This window comes from Nerophis ophidion, linkage group LG07, assembly GCF_033978795.1.
Source record: "Nerophis ophidion isolate RoL-2023_Sa linkage group LG07, RoL_Noph_v1.0, whole genome shotgun sequence".
Lineage (NCBI taxonomy): Eukaryota > Metazoa > Chordata > Actinopteri > Syngnathiformes > Syngnathidae > Nerophis > Nerophis ophidion.
Genome location: NC_084617.1, coordinates 12,797,329 through 12,815,707, shown reverse-complemented (window position 1 = coordinate 12,815,707; position 18,379 = coordinate 12,797,329). Strand labels below are relative to the sequence as shown.

The 18,379-nt window shown below is 42.9% G+C and overlaps 1 protein-coding gene across 1 annotated transcript in view; it reads left to right on the top strand.

Moving 5' to 3' along the window:
• The window catches only part of cntnap1 (contactin associated protein 1), a 47,539-nt gene that overhangs the window by 27,773 nt on the left and 1,387 nt on the right, over positions 1-18,379 (top strand). The window contains exons 7-23 of the mRNA XM_061905362.1: positions 3,718-3,867; positions 6,498-6,759; positions 6,834-6,983; positions 7,069-7,243; positions 7,625-7,731; positions 7,811-7,933; positions 8,056-8,259; positions 8,693-8,849; positions 8,918-9,045; positions 9,116-9,289; positions 9,460-9,678; positions 9,743-9,982; positions 10,046-10,285; positions 10,364-10,491; positions 12,616-12,709; positions 12,783-13,013; positions 13,102-13,146. Of these exons, the coding sequence (XP_061761346.1) occupies positions 3,718-3,867; positions 6,498-6,759; positions 6,834-6,983; positions 7,069-7,243; positions 7,625-7,731; positions 7,811-7,933; positions 8,056-8,259; positions 8,693-8,849; positions 8,918-9,045; positions 9,116-9,289; positions 9,460-9,678; positions 9,743-9,982; positions 10,046-10,285; positions 10,364-10,491; positions 12,616-12,709; positions 12,783-13,013; positions 13,102-13,146 (2,827 nt within the window). The remainder of the gene's footprint in view (positions 1-3,717; positions 3,868-6,497; positions 6,760-6,833; positions 6,984-7,068; positions 7,244-7,624; positions 7,732-7,810; positions 7,934-8,055; positions 8,260-8,692; positions 8,850-8,917; positions 9,046-9,115; positions 9,290-9,459; positions 9,679-9,742; positions 9,983-10,045; positions 10,286-10,363; positions 10,492-12,615; positions 12,710-12,782; positions 13,014-13,101; positions 13,147-18,379) is intronic.

The following is an 18,379-nucleotide window of genomic DNA, read 5'->3' as shown; positions in this document are numbered from 1 at the left end:
CTTGCCCAAGGACACAACGGCAGTGACTTGGATGGCGGAAGCGGGAATTGAACCTGCAACCTTCCAGTTGCTGGCACGGCAACTCTACCAACCGAGCTAAACCGCCCCAAGGTATCCGCTTGTCTTACTTTGATAAACTTTTAATTGTACTGTGAGTCAACATGTTTGGTTTCGCAGAATGGCGGCCAAGTCCATACATGAAGTGAAGTGAATTATATTTATATAGCGCTTTTCTCTAATGACTGAAAGTGCTTTTACGTAGTGAAACCCAATATCTAAGTAACATTTAAACCAGTGTGGGTGGCACGGGGAGCAGGTGGGTAAAGTGTCTTGCCCAAGGACACAACGGAAGTGACTATGACGGCGGAAGCAGGGATCGAACCTGGAACTCTCAAGTTGCTGGCGCGGCCGCTCTACCAACCGAGCTATACCGCCCCATAGAGATCATTGTTAATTCTGCATTGCTTCAAACGCCAACATCAAGGCAGATTTATTTATTTATAATTCTAAAATGACCAAACTATTTAAGTTCATACTGTGGACAAACCTTTTTCGTAAATATACCTCGCCTAAAAAAAACATTAGTTTTTTTTATAGTTTTCGCCTTTCTGTTTACTTTTTCGATTACTGCCAAAGCAGTTTTGAATTGGTTTCACTGCGGTAGGAAATATCCAACATTTTTCTTGTTCCTCTTAGACCTATCTAAGTATTTATTTTAATATTTTTATACGAATGAACTTTGGATATTATCAGGAATATTAAACCTATTGGATTGAACTAAATTGCAGATGTCAATGTAGTCTTTTTGTTTACTGTTCATAAGTGATTATAGCAAATAAAAGCTCTTTACATATCTTACTATTTTATCAACTAATTATGGACATACTTGAACTGCATTTTTGTTGGTTGCGTCTTTTATGCACTCGCTCTGGCTTCCATAACTAAAACTTAGTTCTGGTCACGAAGAGTAGCGTATTTTCCGGACTATAAGGCGCACCTAAAATCCCTTTTTTTCCCCTTCTCAAAACTCGACTATGCGCCTAATGTACGGAATAATTCTGGTTTTGCTTACCGACCTCAAAGCTATTTTGTTTGGTACTTCTGACCTTCCTTTTTTTTCAACAACACCTGGTGTCGAACTTGAGATCGGCCCCAGTCCACAAAAACATCTCACCCAAGATAATTGGGCATACATGCACGCACATGCCCCTCCCCAAATCAACGCCTTAACCACTGCTTAATTCCTCTGAGGTTGTGGATGGCTGAGTAGCGCCTTATAGCTGCAGCCGGCCTCCATGGCCCCAACTCCCCTCCTCCCTCTGTTGCAAGTTGGTGTGATTACATGTATCATGTTTATGTGGGGCATGCTATGTGAGTTTTTTTTCCTCGGACTCAGTCTGGACCCCTCCTTAGGGTCCGGCCTTAGACTGATACTTTTTTTACTCTTCCCCCTTTCCCAATGTCATCTTTTTCTCACCTTTTTTAAGGAGCGCCGTAAGTGGCTGATCTTTTAGCGGTACCGTCTTGTCCTCCTGTTACGTATGTCTGCTCTTAGTGGGACTGTGCCGAAAATGTAATTTCAGCTCTTATGTGTCTTGTACATGTTAAGAATGGACAAAATAAAGCTGCTGCTGCTGTCTGGTGTAATGATAAGTGTGACCAGTAGATGGCAGTCAAACATAAGATATACGTGTAGCCTGCATAATGGTGGCTATATGACTCGAGTAAACAACCTGGTCCATTAAGAATATAGAACATTACACACGGCGCTCAGAAATCTATCAAAATGTTTTTAGTACGACTTTGGTAAGCTATGAAGCCGTACCGCTTGATGGATTGTACTTTGCTTCAACAGACGAGTATCATTTTGGTGTGTGTATAATGTAAGACACATTATCTGGCGTTTTGTTTCGCTGTATTATTCTAAAGCAACTTTTTTTTACCTTCTGGTACCTGCTGATCTGTATTTGGGATCTGCATAAATCCTGAAAAATTGTGCGTGTCCGCCTCTGTAGTCGATAAGCTTCTTCTTTTTCTCTATCTTCTTGTTATGGGACGTTCATCCTCCGCTGTTGCCATTTCTAATATAAAGTAGTGTAAAGTTCTCACTTATATCTGTCAGTAAACTCGCTATGAAAGCGCTAAAACATACCGGTGTAGTGAGTTTACTTTATTCACCCAAGTAACTTCAGTTATTATAGAGTTCCGGTCGGACGGTTTTTCACGGGACACATTTCCGGCCTTGTTGTTTTTTTCCGGATGAGAAGATGCTGCTCTGTTACAACAAAGATGACGGGGAGAACGTAAATATGACCGCCCACAAAAGGGACTTTCAGAAAATGGCTTGAAGATGATCTGTAAAACATCATCAATGCAACATTTTGACCAAAGAACCACCATTACATGTTATGTAGACCACAAGAAAGTGTTTTAAATTTATAAAAAAAATAAATAATAATATGACTCCTTTAATGTGCCTCATAATCCAGTGCGCCCTATGTTCCGGAAAATACGGTAATACAATAAACCCTTGTTCATCGCTGTCATGAATCAAAAATTCAATATTTTTGTAGATCAAGCCTAAAAAACATGTTTAAGACTTTCTAAAAACTGTTTTAAATATTAAAAAAGGTCTTTAGGCATGAAACAACACTCACATAGTTACCTCTACAGTTCACAAACACAAAATCCTATATGGCTACGGACGACTGTATCAAAATACTCACTCGGCACCAGTCAGCCCTGTATGGACTGGAGCGTGTTAAAGAAATAATATGAAAAACAGAAATGGGGCCGTGAACCAAATCTCGTTTTCAGCCACAACAAGCCAAAGGCCCTGTTTGTAGTGGTATTATATAGCACTATTGCTAAACGTGTCAGGTTCAAACACAGATGACACCTATTAAACAAGACAAGAAGCAAAGAATCCAACAGAGACAGAATTCAATTTGGCTCAGTGAGGAGAAACGTGTACACATGTACCCCTGTACAGTGTCATTACGCTCTGACGAAAGGTTGTACGCCTCCCCTTTTATTTTGACTTTCTCCGATTACATGGGAACAGCTGTTTCTAAGGGACGGGGGTCGTTAACAGCCATCGTCTTTGGTTACGGAACAGTTCAAAGAAAAGATTGTAAACAGTTCACAGAAAAGGTCGTAAACAGCCGTTGCCCTCGGTCACAGAACAGTTCGAAGAAAAGGTCGCCTTGAGGGGAGTCAGGCCCTGCTTCCTTTCCGCTTTGTAGTTCCTGGGTCAAAACAATATCTTTCTGTTGATTCCGATACATGAAAGAAACAGAACACCTACATGTGGCTTCCCATCCTACACAGTGGAGTTTTACAAGTCTTCTTCTTGGTAGGTTCAAAGACAGCTTTTGTCTTCTCGCCGGGAACTCAATGTAACACAAAGTTTTGTGATAACCTAGATACAATTATTTTGACAAAACGTTTCAAATAAGAACGGTGATTTCCAAAGTCCGCTGCTTTCACTGGGATGCCAACGGACGGGATGGTTGTATCTTTCAGCACCCGTGAGCGTTTTAAAGGCCGACTAGATCACTCGCCATTACCCGCATTGTTAGCCTCGTCTTACCAGCGTTTTTTCTACAATTTAGAACAAACAAAACAAAAGCGAGGATGATGGTAAAATTCCCCAAAAAAAGTGTAGTTTTGTTTTTTAAGATACTTCGGACAACCTGTTTTTGGTGTGTCTCTCAGTTGTACGTTGGTGGAGTGATAGAACCAAACATGCCTCACCTGCCCACCACCCCAAACTTCCGGGGCTGCCTGGAGAACGTCTTCATCAATGACATCAATATCATCTATAAGGCGGAGAGTGAAGAAGAGGACATCATAATACCAAAAAAGGTATTGTTGCGTTGGACCCGGTCTTCTGCCGGTCACCTCCCAGGTTGGTTCGATGACACATAAGCTGGTTATAAATGAATCCCAGGCTGAGTTGCTTATTTTGATATTTTATTACCAAAGCTTTGGGAGACCAATCTAGATACTACAACCTTTTAATCACATTGCCCAAATTGATCTAACTCTCAAACGGGAAGACACTACTTCTTCAATACGCAACCAGCTCCCACCTTCCCCAAATGGGACAAACAGGACCTTTGTTCAACTAGAGATAAGATACCCAGGGAGTACTCCAACTTCCCACATTCCAAAGCTTCAAGACTAACACACAGTTTACTCGCGGGCAAACAGAAAGAACAAATGGGAGAACATTAGCTATTTTAAAATATGACTATGAAAATAAAAAGATATCTATCTCTGTCAGTATCCTATGGAGAGGTTTATCCACCCTTATCTGCCACTGTAGTATCCGTTTGTCTAAGAAATAACATGTTTTGCGTATGGTGAAAGATGATATTCCTCCTGGCGCAAGCCACCAACCAGTTCTTATTAACTATGGTCCATCATCTTGGACAGGTAATAAAATATGACCCTTATGTGTGACATGCACAGGTGAATGACATACACTTCACAAAAGCAAGGCTTAGTAAATCTGTCAAAGGTAGACCGAGTCCGGATAGTTCTCCATAAGTAACGGTCATAATGCTTACATATTGTCAACGGTTAGTTATGACCGAAGCCAATTGCGGTACTATGAACTCAAAGACCTGACATCAATTCGGGCTATAAGAACTGGTTGCCTGGCTGCTCAGGGGAGAGAGAAATCAATAAAATAAGCTGTTGTTCAACGATTCATCGCCGTCATCCATCTTGCTTCATCATGCACCCACTTCGCCCTTCAGCCCAGGAGAAGTCGACAACAACCAGGGGTTCATTCAGCTACCTTTCCATACAAAGGGACTCCAATCCGTTGCTCTTTTAGGTGAAGACCAACGACCCAGGGTAGCCACACCCGACTATTTGCTTAGTCGTCAGTGAAGCAGCCCATCACAGTAGTCTAGACACAATGACGTGTGTTGACCACGATTTATAACTATTATGTAGAGGCAGGAAAGGTAAAAAATACACTCAACATTCCTATAATATTACTATTCTGTCCATGTGGTCCAAAACAGTGTTTGACTTACAGACTTCAGGACAAACTCCAAATGCAGATTTTACAAAAGGCTTTGCTTACCTTGATATCTGTTTTGGCGCCAGGTGAGTCTGTGCAGAAGAGCGTAAGAGACGTCCAATCCTCAACATGTCATCCCGGACGTAGCCCCCAAATTGTTGCGTGCGACCAATCTTCCTCTCAGGGAATAAAACAAACTGGTCAATCCCAAATTATTTTGGATTACATGTATGTTGAGTAAAAAGGACCACCGAGACAGAATAGTACTCGGTCAAGTTTTACTAAAGCTATTGGAGACCGTGTCATCCCGGACGAAGCCCCCAAATGGTTGCGTGCAACCAATCTTCCTCTCAGGGAATAAAACAAACTGGTCAATCCCAAATTCTTTTGGATTACATGTATGATGAGTAAAAAGGACCACCGAGACAGAATAGTACTTGGCCAAGTTTTACTAAAGCTATTGGAGACCGTGTCCCACGGATGAAGCCCCCAAATTGTTGCGAGCGACCAATCCTCCTCTCAGGGAATAAAACAAACTGGTCAATCCCAAATTCTTTTGGACTACATATATGTTGAGTAAAAAGGACCACCGAGACCGAATAGTACTTGGCCAAGTTTTACTAAAATTATTGGAGACCGTGTCATCCCGGACAAAGCCCCTAAATTGTTGCGTGCGACAAATCTTCCTCTCAGAGAATAAAACAAACTGGTCAAACCCAAATTCTTTTGGATTACATATATGTTGAGTAAAAAGGACCACCGAGACAGAATAATACTTGGCCAAGTCTTAATAAAGCTATTGGAGACCGTGTCATCCCGTATGAAGCCCCCAAATTGTTGCATGTAACCAATCTTCCTCTCAGGGAACAAAACAAACCGGCCAATCCCAAATTGTTTTGGATTACATATTGGTTGAGTAAAAAGGAACACCAAAACAGAATAGTACTTGGCCAAGTTTTACTAAAGCTATTGGAGACCGTGTCATCCCGGACACAGCCCCCAAATTGTTGCGTGCGACCAATCTTCCTCTCAGAGGATAAAACAAACTGGTCAATCCCAAATTCTTTTGGATGACGTATATGTTGAGTAAAAAGGACCACCGAGACAGAATAGTACTTGGCCAAGTTTTACTAAAGCTATAGGAGACCAGCCCTTACAATGCGACAATTGCAGATGTAAGAAGAGGTCTAAATTCAATCTTATTTAGAGAGAAAACAGCCCCTCCCACCCACAAAGAAATACAGCTGTTGTTCCAAAGAGATACGACCTTTTCCACAGGAAGGGAGTATGTTATACCCCTACGCGGACACTACGGCACCTTCAAGGTGAAACAAAGAGTTTACTAGCGGACATAAAATAAAAACCCAAAGTGTTCAAATGGGAAATATGAGCTGCTTTAAACATGACCATGGATGAAGAAAGAACACTTAAAAATATGTGCATTCTCCACACTCCCCAGAAAAATTTGCACTTTGCTTGCCGCGACATCCTCCTCAAGCCGATGACCTTCGCCGGACCCAACAACTACCTGCAAGTGCCAGGCTTCTTCAGGAAGCCGCGGATGTTTGTCAAGTTTAAGTTCCGCTCGTGGGACTACACGGGGCTGCTCATGTTCACACGCTTCGCCGACGACCTGGGCGCCCTGGAGCTGGGTTTAAGCGAGGGCCAGATCAACGTAACCATCTTTCAGCCCGGCAAGAAGAAACTGCAGTTTGCCGCAGGTTGGCAGTGGTGATGCACCGGTTTGTGTGGCGTTGGCATCCCCGCTTTGACTGCTCGTTCTTTGCTCTCTTAGGCTACAGGCTCAACGACGGTTACTGGCATTCGGTGGACTTGGCAGCCAGAGATAACCTTCTCACCCTCACGATCGACGAGGAAGAGGGTTCCCCGCTGAAGATCACCAACCCCTTCACCATACGCACCGGGGACCGCTACTTCTTTGGAGGTGAAGCGATAACCGAGAGTACCGAGAGTAACTTGAAAACAAAGTCGTCGGCGTTCTTTACCCATTTGTGGCCTTGCGCCCCCAGGATGCCCGAAAACTAACAACACGGTACAGAAGTGCGAGACCAAGCTGAACCGCTTCCACGGCTGCATGCAGCACATCTTCATAGACAACGAGCAGCTGGACATCGACATTGTCCTGCAGCGACAGTGGGGGCGCTACGCCGAACTGCTGTTAGGAACGTGTGGCATCACTGACAGGTAGGACATGAATATCTTTACAAAATTTACTCAGTCAGTATAAAAACACCACATTATTTTATCTATGTGTTCGTTTGGTGATTTTAATAAATACTGTTGTTATTTCTAATTGCCTTATTTTAGATTTAATCCCACAAAATACAAACTACCTGAAATAATACAATATCTTCTATATATAAAGAGCAAAATGTATATCAGGGGTCTCTCTCTGGCTACCTCCCCCGGCGCCGGGGAGACGAGCTCTCCAGTAGCTTCCTAAGCACTCCGCAAAAATAGCAATAGTCTTACTAAATATGAAGCCTTTTTTATATGCCAAATTCCTTTAAAATGTAATCGTGTGCGCACATCAAACATTCCATTCTTAATTGTTTTTTTTGACAGATGTAATCCCAATCCCTGTGAGCACGAAGGCCGATGCATCCAGTCCTGGGATGACTTCATCTGTGTTTGTGAAAACACGGGCTATAAAGGAGAAGTGTGTCATATGTGTACGTATTTCAACACTCAACAACATTGCCAAATCAACCTGAACCGAAGCAGTTGAATAATTTTAAACCTTTCAAACAGCTGTTTATAAAGAGTCATGTGAGGCCTACAGGCTCAGCGGAAAGTACTGGTCCGGTAACTACACCATCGATCCAGATCTGAGTGGACCGCTGAAGCCATTCGAGGTGTACTGTAAAATGAAGTGTAAGTAAGACTTTGGCATCTATTTACACTTGAATCTAAACGATCAAATATGGCTCCTAATTGTGTCTTGCAATGTAATTCCTGTCAAACTTAATATTGAGTTTCAATTGGTTCTGTTACAGCCTACAAAGCTTGGACCGTGATTCTGCACGACCGCGTGCATGGTACTAAGGTGTCGGGGAGTTCAATAGACAAGCCGTACATCGGCAATGTCAACTACTGGAATGCCTCCTGGGATGAAGTCACAGCCCTGGCCAACACTTCCATGTACTGCGAGCAGTGGGTAGACTACTCCTGCTACAAGTCCCGCTTCCTCAACACGCCCGGTGAGTAAACTACGTTGGTAATGTCTATGGATGTTCTCATTCATCCGGCTCATCGTTTTCTCAGGGCATTTAATCAAGTGCAACTGGACTGTTTGGTTTGTCTTAGAAGGCAATTCTTAGGAATCCAGACTGAAAGACTGATTTCCCAACAGTTGTTTTCTTCACTTCAAAAGGGCGGAACCATCCTTGCCCAGGCAATAGTTGGGGTTTTGGCACCAGCTGCTAGACTCAATCTAACTAATCTAAGACTAAGACTACATCTGACCAATCTAAGTCTATGAGCATGAACTGATGAAGCCTACTTGGATGAGAGGCAAAATGTTTTCTTAGACAATCAAGTCTATTTGTGATCGATCGAATGCCCTGAGAATACTTTGGTAATGTGCAAATGGGAAGGGGTGACTTGTGCAATGATACTCGCTCTGTGGTTTAGACGGAAGACCTTTTGGATACTGGATTGGCCGGAACAACGAGAGTCACTATTACTGGGGTGGAACATTCAGAGAAGTCCAAAAGTGCGGTTGTGCAATAAACCAAACCTGCGTTGACCCGAAGTATCAATGCAACTGTGATGCAGACTACAGACAATGGTGAGACAAGAACATACTGTATGCTTTGTGTTGCCTTGAACTTTCTAACAAATATTGTGATCCTTCAGGTATTCCGATAAAGGATACTTGGACTTCAGGGACCACCTTCCTGTCAGGAGAGTGGTGATTGGTGACACAAACAGGACTGGCTCAGAAGCACAGTTCACCGTAGGACCTTTACGCTGCCATGGCGACAGTGAGCTCAACTGGTTTACTTTTTCTTGCAAACAAGTTATTATTCCTCTGCTAACATTGCACTGTTGCAGGAAACATTTGGAACACTATATCCTTCACCAAACCCGCCAACATCACCTTCCCAACCTTCAGACCGGGTTCCAGCGCAGACATCTCGTTTCACTTCAAAACGTATCGATACGATTCGGTCTTCTTGGAAAACTCTGATGACCACCTTCGGAACTTTATCCGGATAGAGCTCAACAGTGAGTTCACTCAAATCACTTCCAGGGTCCCTCTCTGTACTTTCTTTCTTTGACGGATTAATTCCATTCCACCTTCCATTCTTTGGAAGAAGAAGTACAGTAGATGGAGGCTCTGGATTTGACTAGGTCTTCTGACGTGATGTCTAACCAACTTCTTACCTTCTTTTCAGCCACTCATAACCTTGTATTCATATTCATGGTGGGGGATGGCATCCAGAACGTAACCCTACGCTCCCCCGTACCACTCAATGATAACGAGTGGCATTTCGTCCAGGCTGAGCTCAATGTGAAGTTGGCTCGGATTAAAGTCGACTACCAACCTTGGACTGTCAGGCGTTTCCCCAGTCAGACTTTTGTCACCATGGAGTTCACCAATCCTCTTGTAGTAGGTAGGTGGAGTGTGGTCTGCATTTCTTGAAGGAAATCGCCTAACTGATACCAATTTTTTAATAGGTTCCCGCAACTTCACCCAGAAACCCTTCTTGGGCTGTCTCCGAGGGCTACGAATGAATGGCGTTCCTCTGGATTTGGAAGGGAAGGTCGATGAGGAAAGAGGTATCAGGAGGAACTGTACTGGGCAGTGTCTCAATGCGACCATACCGTGTCGCCACAGTGGACAGTGTATTGAGGGCTACGCCTCCTACTCGTGTGACTGCAACAATACCGCATTTGATGGGTTCTACTGCCATAAAGGTAAGTTATTGGTCTGTTATAAAACCAAACAAAAGTATCGATTCTCCTTCCGTCTCATTTAAGACATCGGAGCCTATTTTGAGGTTGGGTCCTGGCTGAGGTACAACGTGAGGAAGAAGCCAATATCCGACGAAGCGGCGTGGGCCAACTGGATCGACCCACATTACGACAATTTCAGTTTGGGCTACAACGACACGGCGGACGACATTGAGTTTAGTTTCAGCACCGTGTACACACCGGCCGTGTTGCTCTACATCAGCTCCTTTGTCCATGACTACATCGCTGTGGTCCTCAAGACCGATGGTTAGAAAATAACCCAAGCTGTCGCTGCCCATCGTCACGTCGAGCGCACACTAGCTTCTGTTTGCTCTCTCCACACAGGCAGCGTGGATCTGAGATACAAACTGGGACTCATTACCCACAAGTACGAGCTGACTCGGAGAAACCTGGCAGATGGGTACCCGCATTACATTAATATAACCAGACACAACCGGACCATCAAAACACAGGTAACAGATTTGATACCTGAATGACAACAAAATGGTACATCAGGCAGTTTATTTTGCAAGTCTCTCAGACCCTTAAAGGCCTACTGAAATGAGATTTTGTCATTTAAACGGGGATAGCAGGTCCATTCTATGTGTCCTACTTGATCATTTCGCGATATTGCCATATTTTTGCTGAAAGGATTTAGTAGAGAACATCGACGTAAAAGTTCGCAAATTTTGGTCGCTAATAAAAAAAAGCCTTGCCTGTACCGGAAGTAGCAGACGATATGCGCGTGACGTCACGGGTTGTGGAGCTCCTCACATCTGAACATTGTTTACAATCATGGCCACCAGCAGCGAGAGCGATTCGGACCGAGAAAGCGACGATTGCCCCATTAATTTGAGCGAGGATGAAAGATTCGTTAATGCGGAAAGTGAGAGTGAAGGACTAGAAAACAAAAAAAAAGACAATACGGTGGGAGCGATTCAGATTTTATTAGACACATTTACTTGGATACTTCTTGAAAATCCCTTATCTGCTTATTGTGTTACTAGTGTTTTAGTGAGATTATATGGTTGTGGGTCCTGGGTATGACGTTAAACTACATCCAGGCATGAGATGGGAGGTTGTGTGTGGGGTTAGTGAGTCCCAACTAACGTCTATAAAATGCACACAAAGAACCGTTTGCACCTTCTCTTGTGACTGGCGGGCGGTCAGCGCCATAAAGCTGAGCGGGTCCCTGGGTAAATGGGGCGCGGACAACCAACAAGACAGAGCAAGTTCAACATCCCAGTAAGGCAATTAGTCTCGGAAAAGGATCTCTGATATAAAATACCCCTTCCAACCCGCACCAAGCCAGCGTGGAAAGTGTAGGCTAATAACCAGCATGAAAAGTACGCCAAATGGCAGAAACATGCTGAGGCTTTCGTCCAGCAGTGGACTGACAACGGCTGATCATGATATGGTCGTACCTGTACAACCTGAAGGTCGGCCCCACACCTTTCTTCAGCACCAGTCGATGGGTGCTGGCAATGCCCATCTCTGCCCTTCGCAAGGGACCTTCTTCGAAACACGATCTTTCGAAATAATCCCTGCATAATACACTGTACTTTGTGTGTGTGGTCCAATCCAATAGCAATAGTGTGCGGCAAGAAAGTGGCGTAAACCTGGCACTTTTGTCAACGGAATTTGGCACAGCAGGGGGAAAAAATGCCGGAGGGGTGTGGCCACGAGGGAAGCCACGTTTCTCGACGAGGTGAAGGCGGCCGGTGGGGCCGGGCTGAGATATATATATTTTTTTCCCTCCTCCACGGTGGAAGCATCAGACGGTCGAGGGCGGCCGGTGAGAGGAGGCAAGAGAGTCGCAGCTGCCTCTTTGACAGCTGCAGGAAGAACGACGCAAGTTCTACGCTCATGTCTACGGTAAGAGCCGACTTATTACCACCATTTTCTCAACAAAACCTGCCGGTTGACATGTGGTAGGGAACCGTGTTCGCTTGACCGCTCTGTTCCATAGTAAAGCTTCACCGTCATTTTTCGGGAAGGAAACACCGGCTGTGTTTGTGTTGCTAAAGGCGGCCGCAATACACCGCTTCCCACCTACAGCTTTCTTCTTTGACGTCTCCATAATTCATTGAACAAATTGCAAAAGATTCAGCAACTTGGTGTCCATAAAACTGTGGAATTATGCGATAAAAACAGACAACTTATAGCTGTTAACGGTGCTGGAACAAAATGTGCACAGGTCATCATACCGCAACGTTTTAGCAGGATAATTCCGCGCAAAATTTAAAATTGCAATTTAGTAAACTAAAAAGGCCGTATTGGCATGTGTTGCAATGTTAATATTTCATCATTGATATATAAACTATCAGACTGCGTGGTTGGTAGTAGTAGGTTTCAGTAGGCCTTTAAAGATCCTTTGTCAACTCATATGTTCTTTGTTTGCTGACTCAAATTATTTATATGGTTCAGTTTTCCATCCGCATGCGACCCCCCCCCCCCCCCCCCCATAGATCTGGGCTTAGGTCCGACACTCCAGTAACTGAAGCTAAATCTGCACCACTACCAAACAAATGCCTCTCACATCCATGCTCGATTAGATGATTGATACGATGCTTGATTTAAGCTCTATTTTCAAACAGGTGGACTACATGGAGCCCATTGTGGAGAAGATCACTTTAGTCGAAGATGCAAGATTTGACTCTCCTAAGTCCATGTTCTTAGGCAGAGTGATGGGTAAATCTAATCTACAACGGAGCATTGGCGAGGCCTCCTTATCAAATAACTATATTCTGACTCTGTCTTTCAGAGGTTGGAGACATCGACTACGAGATCCAGAGGCACAACGCCCCGGGCTTCATCGGCTGCATATCAGGTGTGAGATACAATGTCTATGCTCCCCTAAAGGCTTTCTTCCGGCCCAATGAAACGGACCCTCCGGTAACGACACAAGGCTACGTCTCCGAGTCGATCTGTGGCGCCTTCCCGCCTGTCCTTGGTTACGTGCCGTGGGAAGTAGATCCTTGGTTTACGAGCATAGGTGAGTTCATTCAACCCGGAAACGCAGAAATAAACCAAAACATCAATTTTTGGATCCACTGACTGGATATACCGCATCTACCTTTTAGAGTATATATACATCCATGACGACCTTGGCCTGTTCTGGATAATAGGTGAGCTTTGTCTTGTCATCCTGTTTTATATTCATTTCTCATTTTTTCTGCAAACTAGGTATACTTTTGACTATATGTTGTAACCATGCTTCAAACGTGACACAATTACAACACAACTTGGCCACTATTTAATGCTACATCGCGTATCCATCAGGGAAGCTTTCCAACAATTTCAATTTCATTCAACATGTATTTATATTGTCCTTCAAGGCAAGAACCGGACAATCAGAGAATTCAATGGATCACAACTGGACAGGCTCCATCAGTTCATGCTCACAGACTTCAATAGAACAGATCTGGTCTGAGTGTTGTGAAGATGCCAATGCAGAGGTTGAATACTTTGGATCCGGCACCAAGCTCTCAGGCCCTGTCTTTATTAAGCCGGATAACTCCTTATACGAATAACTATTTATCCTAAACCTTGTGTCAGCCAGAGTAACCCATCGTTTAAAGTTCCCTTCCGTGGGATTTTATTTTTACACGGGTAAGTGCGCCGTCTTATTTCTTGAATCTCTGGACTCATTGATGCGCCAGGGGTCAGCTTCATAAAAGCCGGTTTCCACTCATTTCGGATGCACATAGCAATGTTGGGCAACGGTTTTGGATACGGCCTGGAGGAACGGCAGCCTGGTGGGATATGTTTGTCAGCAAGTGTGTTGTGCCAGTGGAACAGCAAGAGAACTTGCGAAGCTGTGATTCTACTTAGCGATAAACCTTTGTCCATTTGTGGAAGGGGAGACAAGACCATGAATTGATTTACGTGGACCCCGACTTAAAAAAGTTGAAAAACCTGTTCGGATGTTACCATTTAGTGGTCAATTGTACGGAATATGTACTGTACTAATAAAGTTTTCAATTAATTAATCAATCAACATTCCACTGCTCACCGTCGGCGAACAAGGCATAGAGTACGTTGAGAACGTCACGTATCTTGGAAGCAACATCTCAAACACTGGAAAGGATGTACAGACCAGAATCGGAAAAGCTGCAGGAGTCTTCCAACGTCTCAGAACATCTGGTCATCAAAATCTATCAGTACGTCCACAAAGCTGCGCCTCTAAATGCCAGTGGTCATCCCTACAGTGACCTATGCCTCTGAGAGCGTGGATGAAGACATCAAGCATTACTAACAAGCCTCAGATACATCTTGAGGATCTCATGGAGAGACCACATCACCAATGAAGAGGTGATGACAAGGGCTAGGGTAGCACCATTGTCTGACATAGTCTCTGACAGGAGAAGGAGAATGGCTGGACACGTACTCCAACTGCCAAGAGAGAGTCCGGCAAGTGCGGCAATGGACTGGGTGCCAGAAGAGGGAAAAAGGAAGAGAGGATGGCCAAAGAAGACGTGGAGACAAAAAGCCAAGGAAGACCTAAGAGAGATGGGGGTCAGCTGGCATGGAGCAAGAAGGGTCGCCTGGACCGGAACAAATGGAGGGGACTCGTCTCCCAATGTTTCAACAGGAACGGGAGGAACGAAGTCTAAGTAAGTACGTCTTATCAATCAACCAACAACGAGAATGTGGGCTCTCGTGGATGTGATTAAAAAAAGGTAGCGTGTAGATTACGGTTTGGTAATCGTTTGTTACTTTCAGTAACAACTCCACCTCGTCGTCGGTCCAGACAAAGAATTCCATCTTCTTGGTTCCACTCACAGCCATTTTCGGTATCTTGGCACAACAAGTCGCAGATAAGAAATCGAAATGGACATCTTGCTTGGATCTCTTCAATGTTTATATGGATGCACTTCCAGGTCAGAAGTGACTGATTGAGTCTTTTATTAGTAGATTGCACAGTACAGTACATGGTTACACCCAAATAAGTTTTTCAACCTGTTTTAAGTCGTGGTCCACGTAAATCATCGGTATATGTGCGTCTACCATTTTCCGCGCATGCCTACTAGGTCACGTTGACGGAGGGGGGAATGGGGTCTTAAACCAAAGCTTAAACGATGGCATTGTGTGAGTGTGGACAGGGATCCGGTGTAAGCTTAGTGTTCTTGGAAAATGGTAAATGGTTGTACATGTATAGCGCTTTTCTACCCCTTTTTAAGGAGCCCAAAGCGCTTTGACAGTATTTCCACATTCACACACACTGATGCCATGCAAGGCGCTAACCAGGACCCATCAGGAGCAAGGGTGAAGTGTCTTGCCCAATGACACCACGGACGTGACTAGGATGGTAAAAGGTGGGGATTGAACCAGTAACCCTCAGATTGCTGGCATGGCCACTCTCCCAACTTCGCCACGCCGTCCGTGTGGCGTCAACCTCAGACTACATGTGTTCTATTTAAGTCTGTGAGCAGGACTTAATGAAGCCTGCTCGGGTGAGAGGTGAAATTACTTTTATATGACAATTTGAACAGTCCAGTTGTGATCAATTCAATGTTCTGAGGATACAATGACCTGGATGAATGAGAATTTTCACAGACAAAGAACCCTACTGATTTTGATACAGGTAGGGAAATTGTCATTTAACCGGTTTTCTTAAGGTTTTAGGTAGAGATGTCCGATAAATGCTTTAAAATGTAATATCGGTATTTATCGGCAACGGTTTCAAGAAGTAAAAGTTATAACTTTTTAAAACGCCGCTGTACGTAGTGGTAACGAACAAAGTACGGAGCGCCAATAAACCTTAAAGGCACCGCCTTTGCGTACAAGCCCAGTCCAGAATATCTACGACTCTTCACACACATGTGAATGCAACGCATACTTGGTCAACAGCCACACAAGTCACACTGAGGGTGGCCGTATAAACAACTTTAACACTGTTACAAATATGCGCCACAGTGTGAACCCACACCAAACAAGAATGACAAACACATTTCGGGAGAACATCCACACCGTAACACAACATAAACACAACAGCACAAATACCCAGAATCCCCTTGCAGCAATAACTCTTTTTCCACCTCAACCTCCTCATGCTCTCTCAGAGAGAACAAGTCCTAAATTCCAAGCTGCTGTTTTGAGGCATGTTTAAAAAAATAATGCACTTTGTGACTTCAATAATAAATATGTTGGCATTTTTTTCCCCATAACTTGAGTTGATTTATTTTGGAAAACCTTGTGACATTGTTTAATGCATCCAGCTGGGCATCACAACCAAATTAAGCATAATAATGTGTTAATTCCACGACTGTATATATCGGTATCGATTGATATCGGAATCGGTAATCAAGAGTTGGACAATATCGGAATATCGGCAAAAAAGCCATTATCGGACATCTCTACTCAGATGTAGGTCAAACATACACACACTCACTAGTACTTTATTGCTTTATATTTAATTTTTTATACAAAACAAAAATTCCACATCTAAATCATGATTTTTATCCATCCTGATTCTCTCATGATTCAAAATGTTCAAAAACTGCGAAGAAATATACAGAAATTAAAAGTTATATTATTTAAAAAACTGCGAAGATGTGGCGACTTATCCAGGATGTACCCCGCCTTCCGCCCGATTGTAGCTGAGATAGGCACCAGCGCCGCCCGCGACCCCAAAGGGAATAAGCGGTAGGAAATGGATGGATGGATATTTAAAAAAAAAAAAAAAAAATTGTTTTAAAAAAAGACTTAAAATCCAACAACAATTTCATTCATTCATATTTAGTTTTTTAAAGTAATTGTTTTGTGCAAAAATAATACTATTGAACATAAATATAGCTGACAATAATTAAAAAATGCACATCTTGGATTTTACTATTTATAAACCCAGCACTCACGTTGTGCGCTACGCAGGACATTTGCCATTATATTCTTATCATTGGCAGAGCAGGAAGGGGCTAGGAATGCAGTAACATTTAATATGAACAGTAATTAAGAGTTGGACAATATTGAAATATCGGCAAAAAAAAGCCATTATCGGACATCTCTAGTTTTAAGTACTTATCCATCTATTTTCTACTGTTTAGTACTTCTGTATATATTCACATTTGCATGCAATAATAATAAAAGCTGATTTATCATGCATAAATCTGCAGTCTGTTTGGCACGACGTTTATCTCGGAATTTCTAAAAGTCAAATATTTATTTTAACTTAGCTCAGCCCTGATTAGCAGTAGACGGTTGGGATTTCAATTCCGTAGCACACTGACAGACTCCCTGCTCTGTCGACGTCTGAGACCTTGATCAGATCAGCGGGCCCGGCTTACCGCTGCTGGTCATCGATGGGAGGCTCCGGCTTAATAAGTCAACACCGCGCAGATTGAGAAGTATTACGCCGATGCAGGTCATGGGACGGTTATGAAAGATTAGGGCAGGCGATATAACAGCGGACGACATGGGAAGCCTGGAATACAGATCAGGGAGAAACAGCAGCAAATCTTTTCATCCGTCAACATGATGCAAGAGCGTGATAAACAGTTAGAAATGACTGCATCACATGTAACTAAATAACTTTTATAAAATAAAACAATAAAAAAGGTACATAAAGAATAGCATTGCATCTATATGCTTTTATTTTCATTCAAATTTGAACTTTACAGTATAGATAAGAACACAATTTAATTGCATTAGCTGATGGTAGTGCAGATATAAATAAATAGATTGCTGTACAGATAAATACATAGCACTTTTGCATATGCATCCACGTTTATGGATGTATGTTATATTGTCTTTATACTCCAGTGAGTTAATACATTTTTGGGGGGAATTGAAGGGATGTTAGGTCAGGATAAAGCACAGAGGCTGTTTCGTCCCTACAAGCCTGTTTTGCGTGTTTATTTTATTCTTCAAAGGATTTTATTAAAATTAATAACATTGTATTAAAATGAAGAAACTCCCCTGAAGAGGAGGGAAACCTGCAAAACAGGCTTTAATGAATAAAATGTATTAAAATTAATAAAATCCCCTGAAGAGCAGGGGAAACCTGTGAAACAGGCTTGTAGGGATGAAACAGCCTCTGTTCCCCCCCCCCCCCCCGACCTAATGTGTGTGTGCATATATATATATATATATATATATATATTTACATACATATACAAATGTGTGTGTATATATATATATATATATATATATATATATATATATATATATGACCTAATGTGTGTGTGTGTATATATATTTATATATACACACACACACACACACACATATATATACACATACATATACAAATATGTGTGTATATATATATATATGACCTAGTGTGTGTGTGTGTGTGTATATATATATATGTATACATAAATACACACACATGTATATATATGTGTGTGTGTATATTTATAC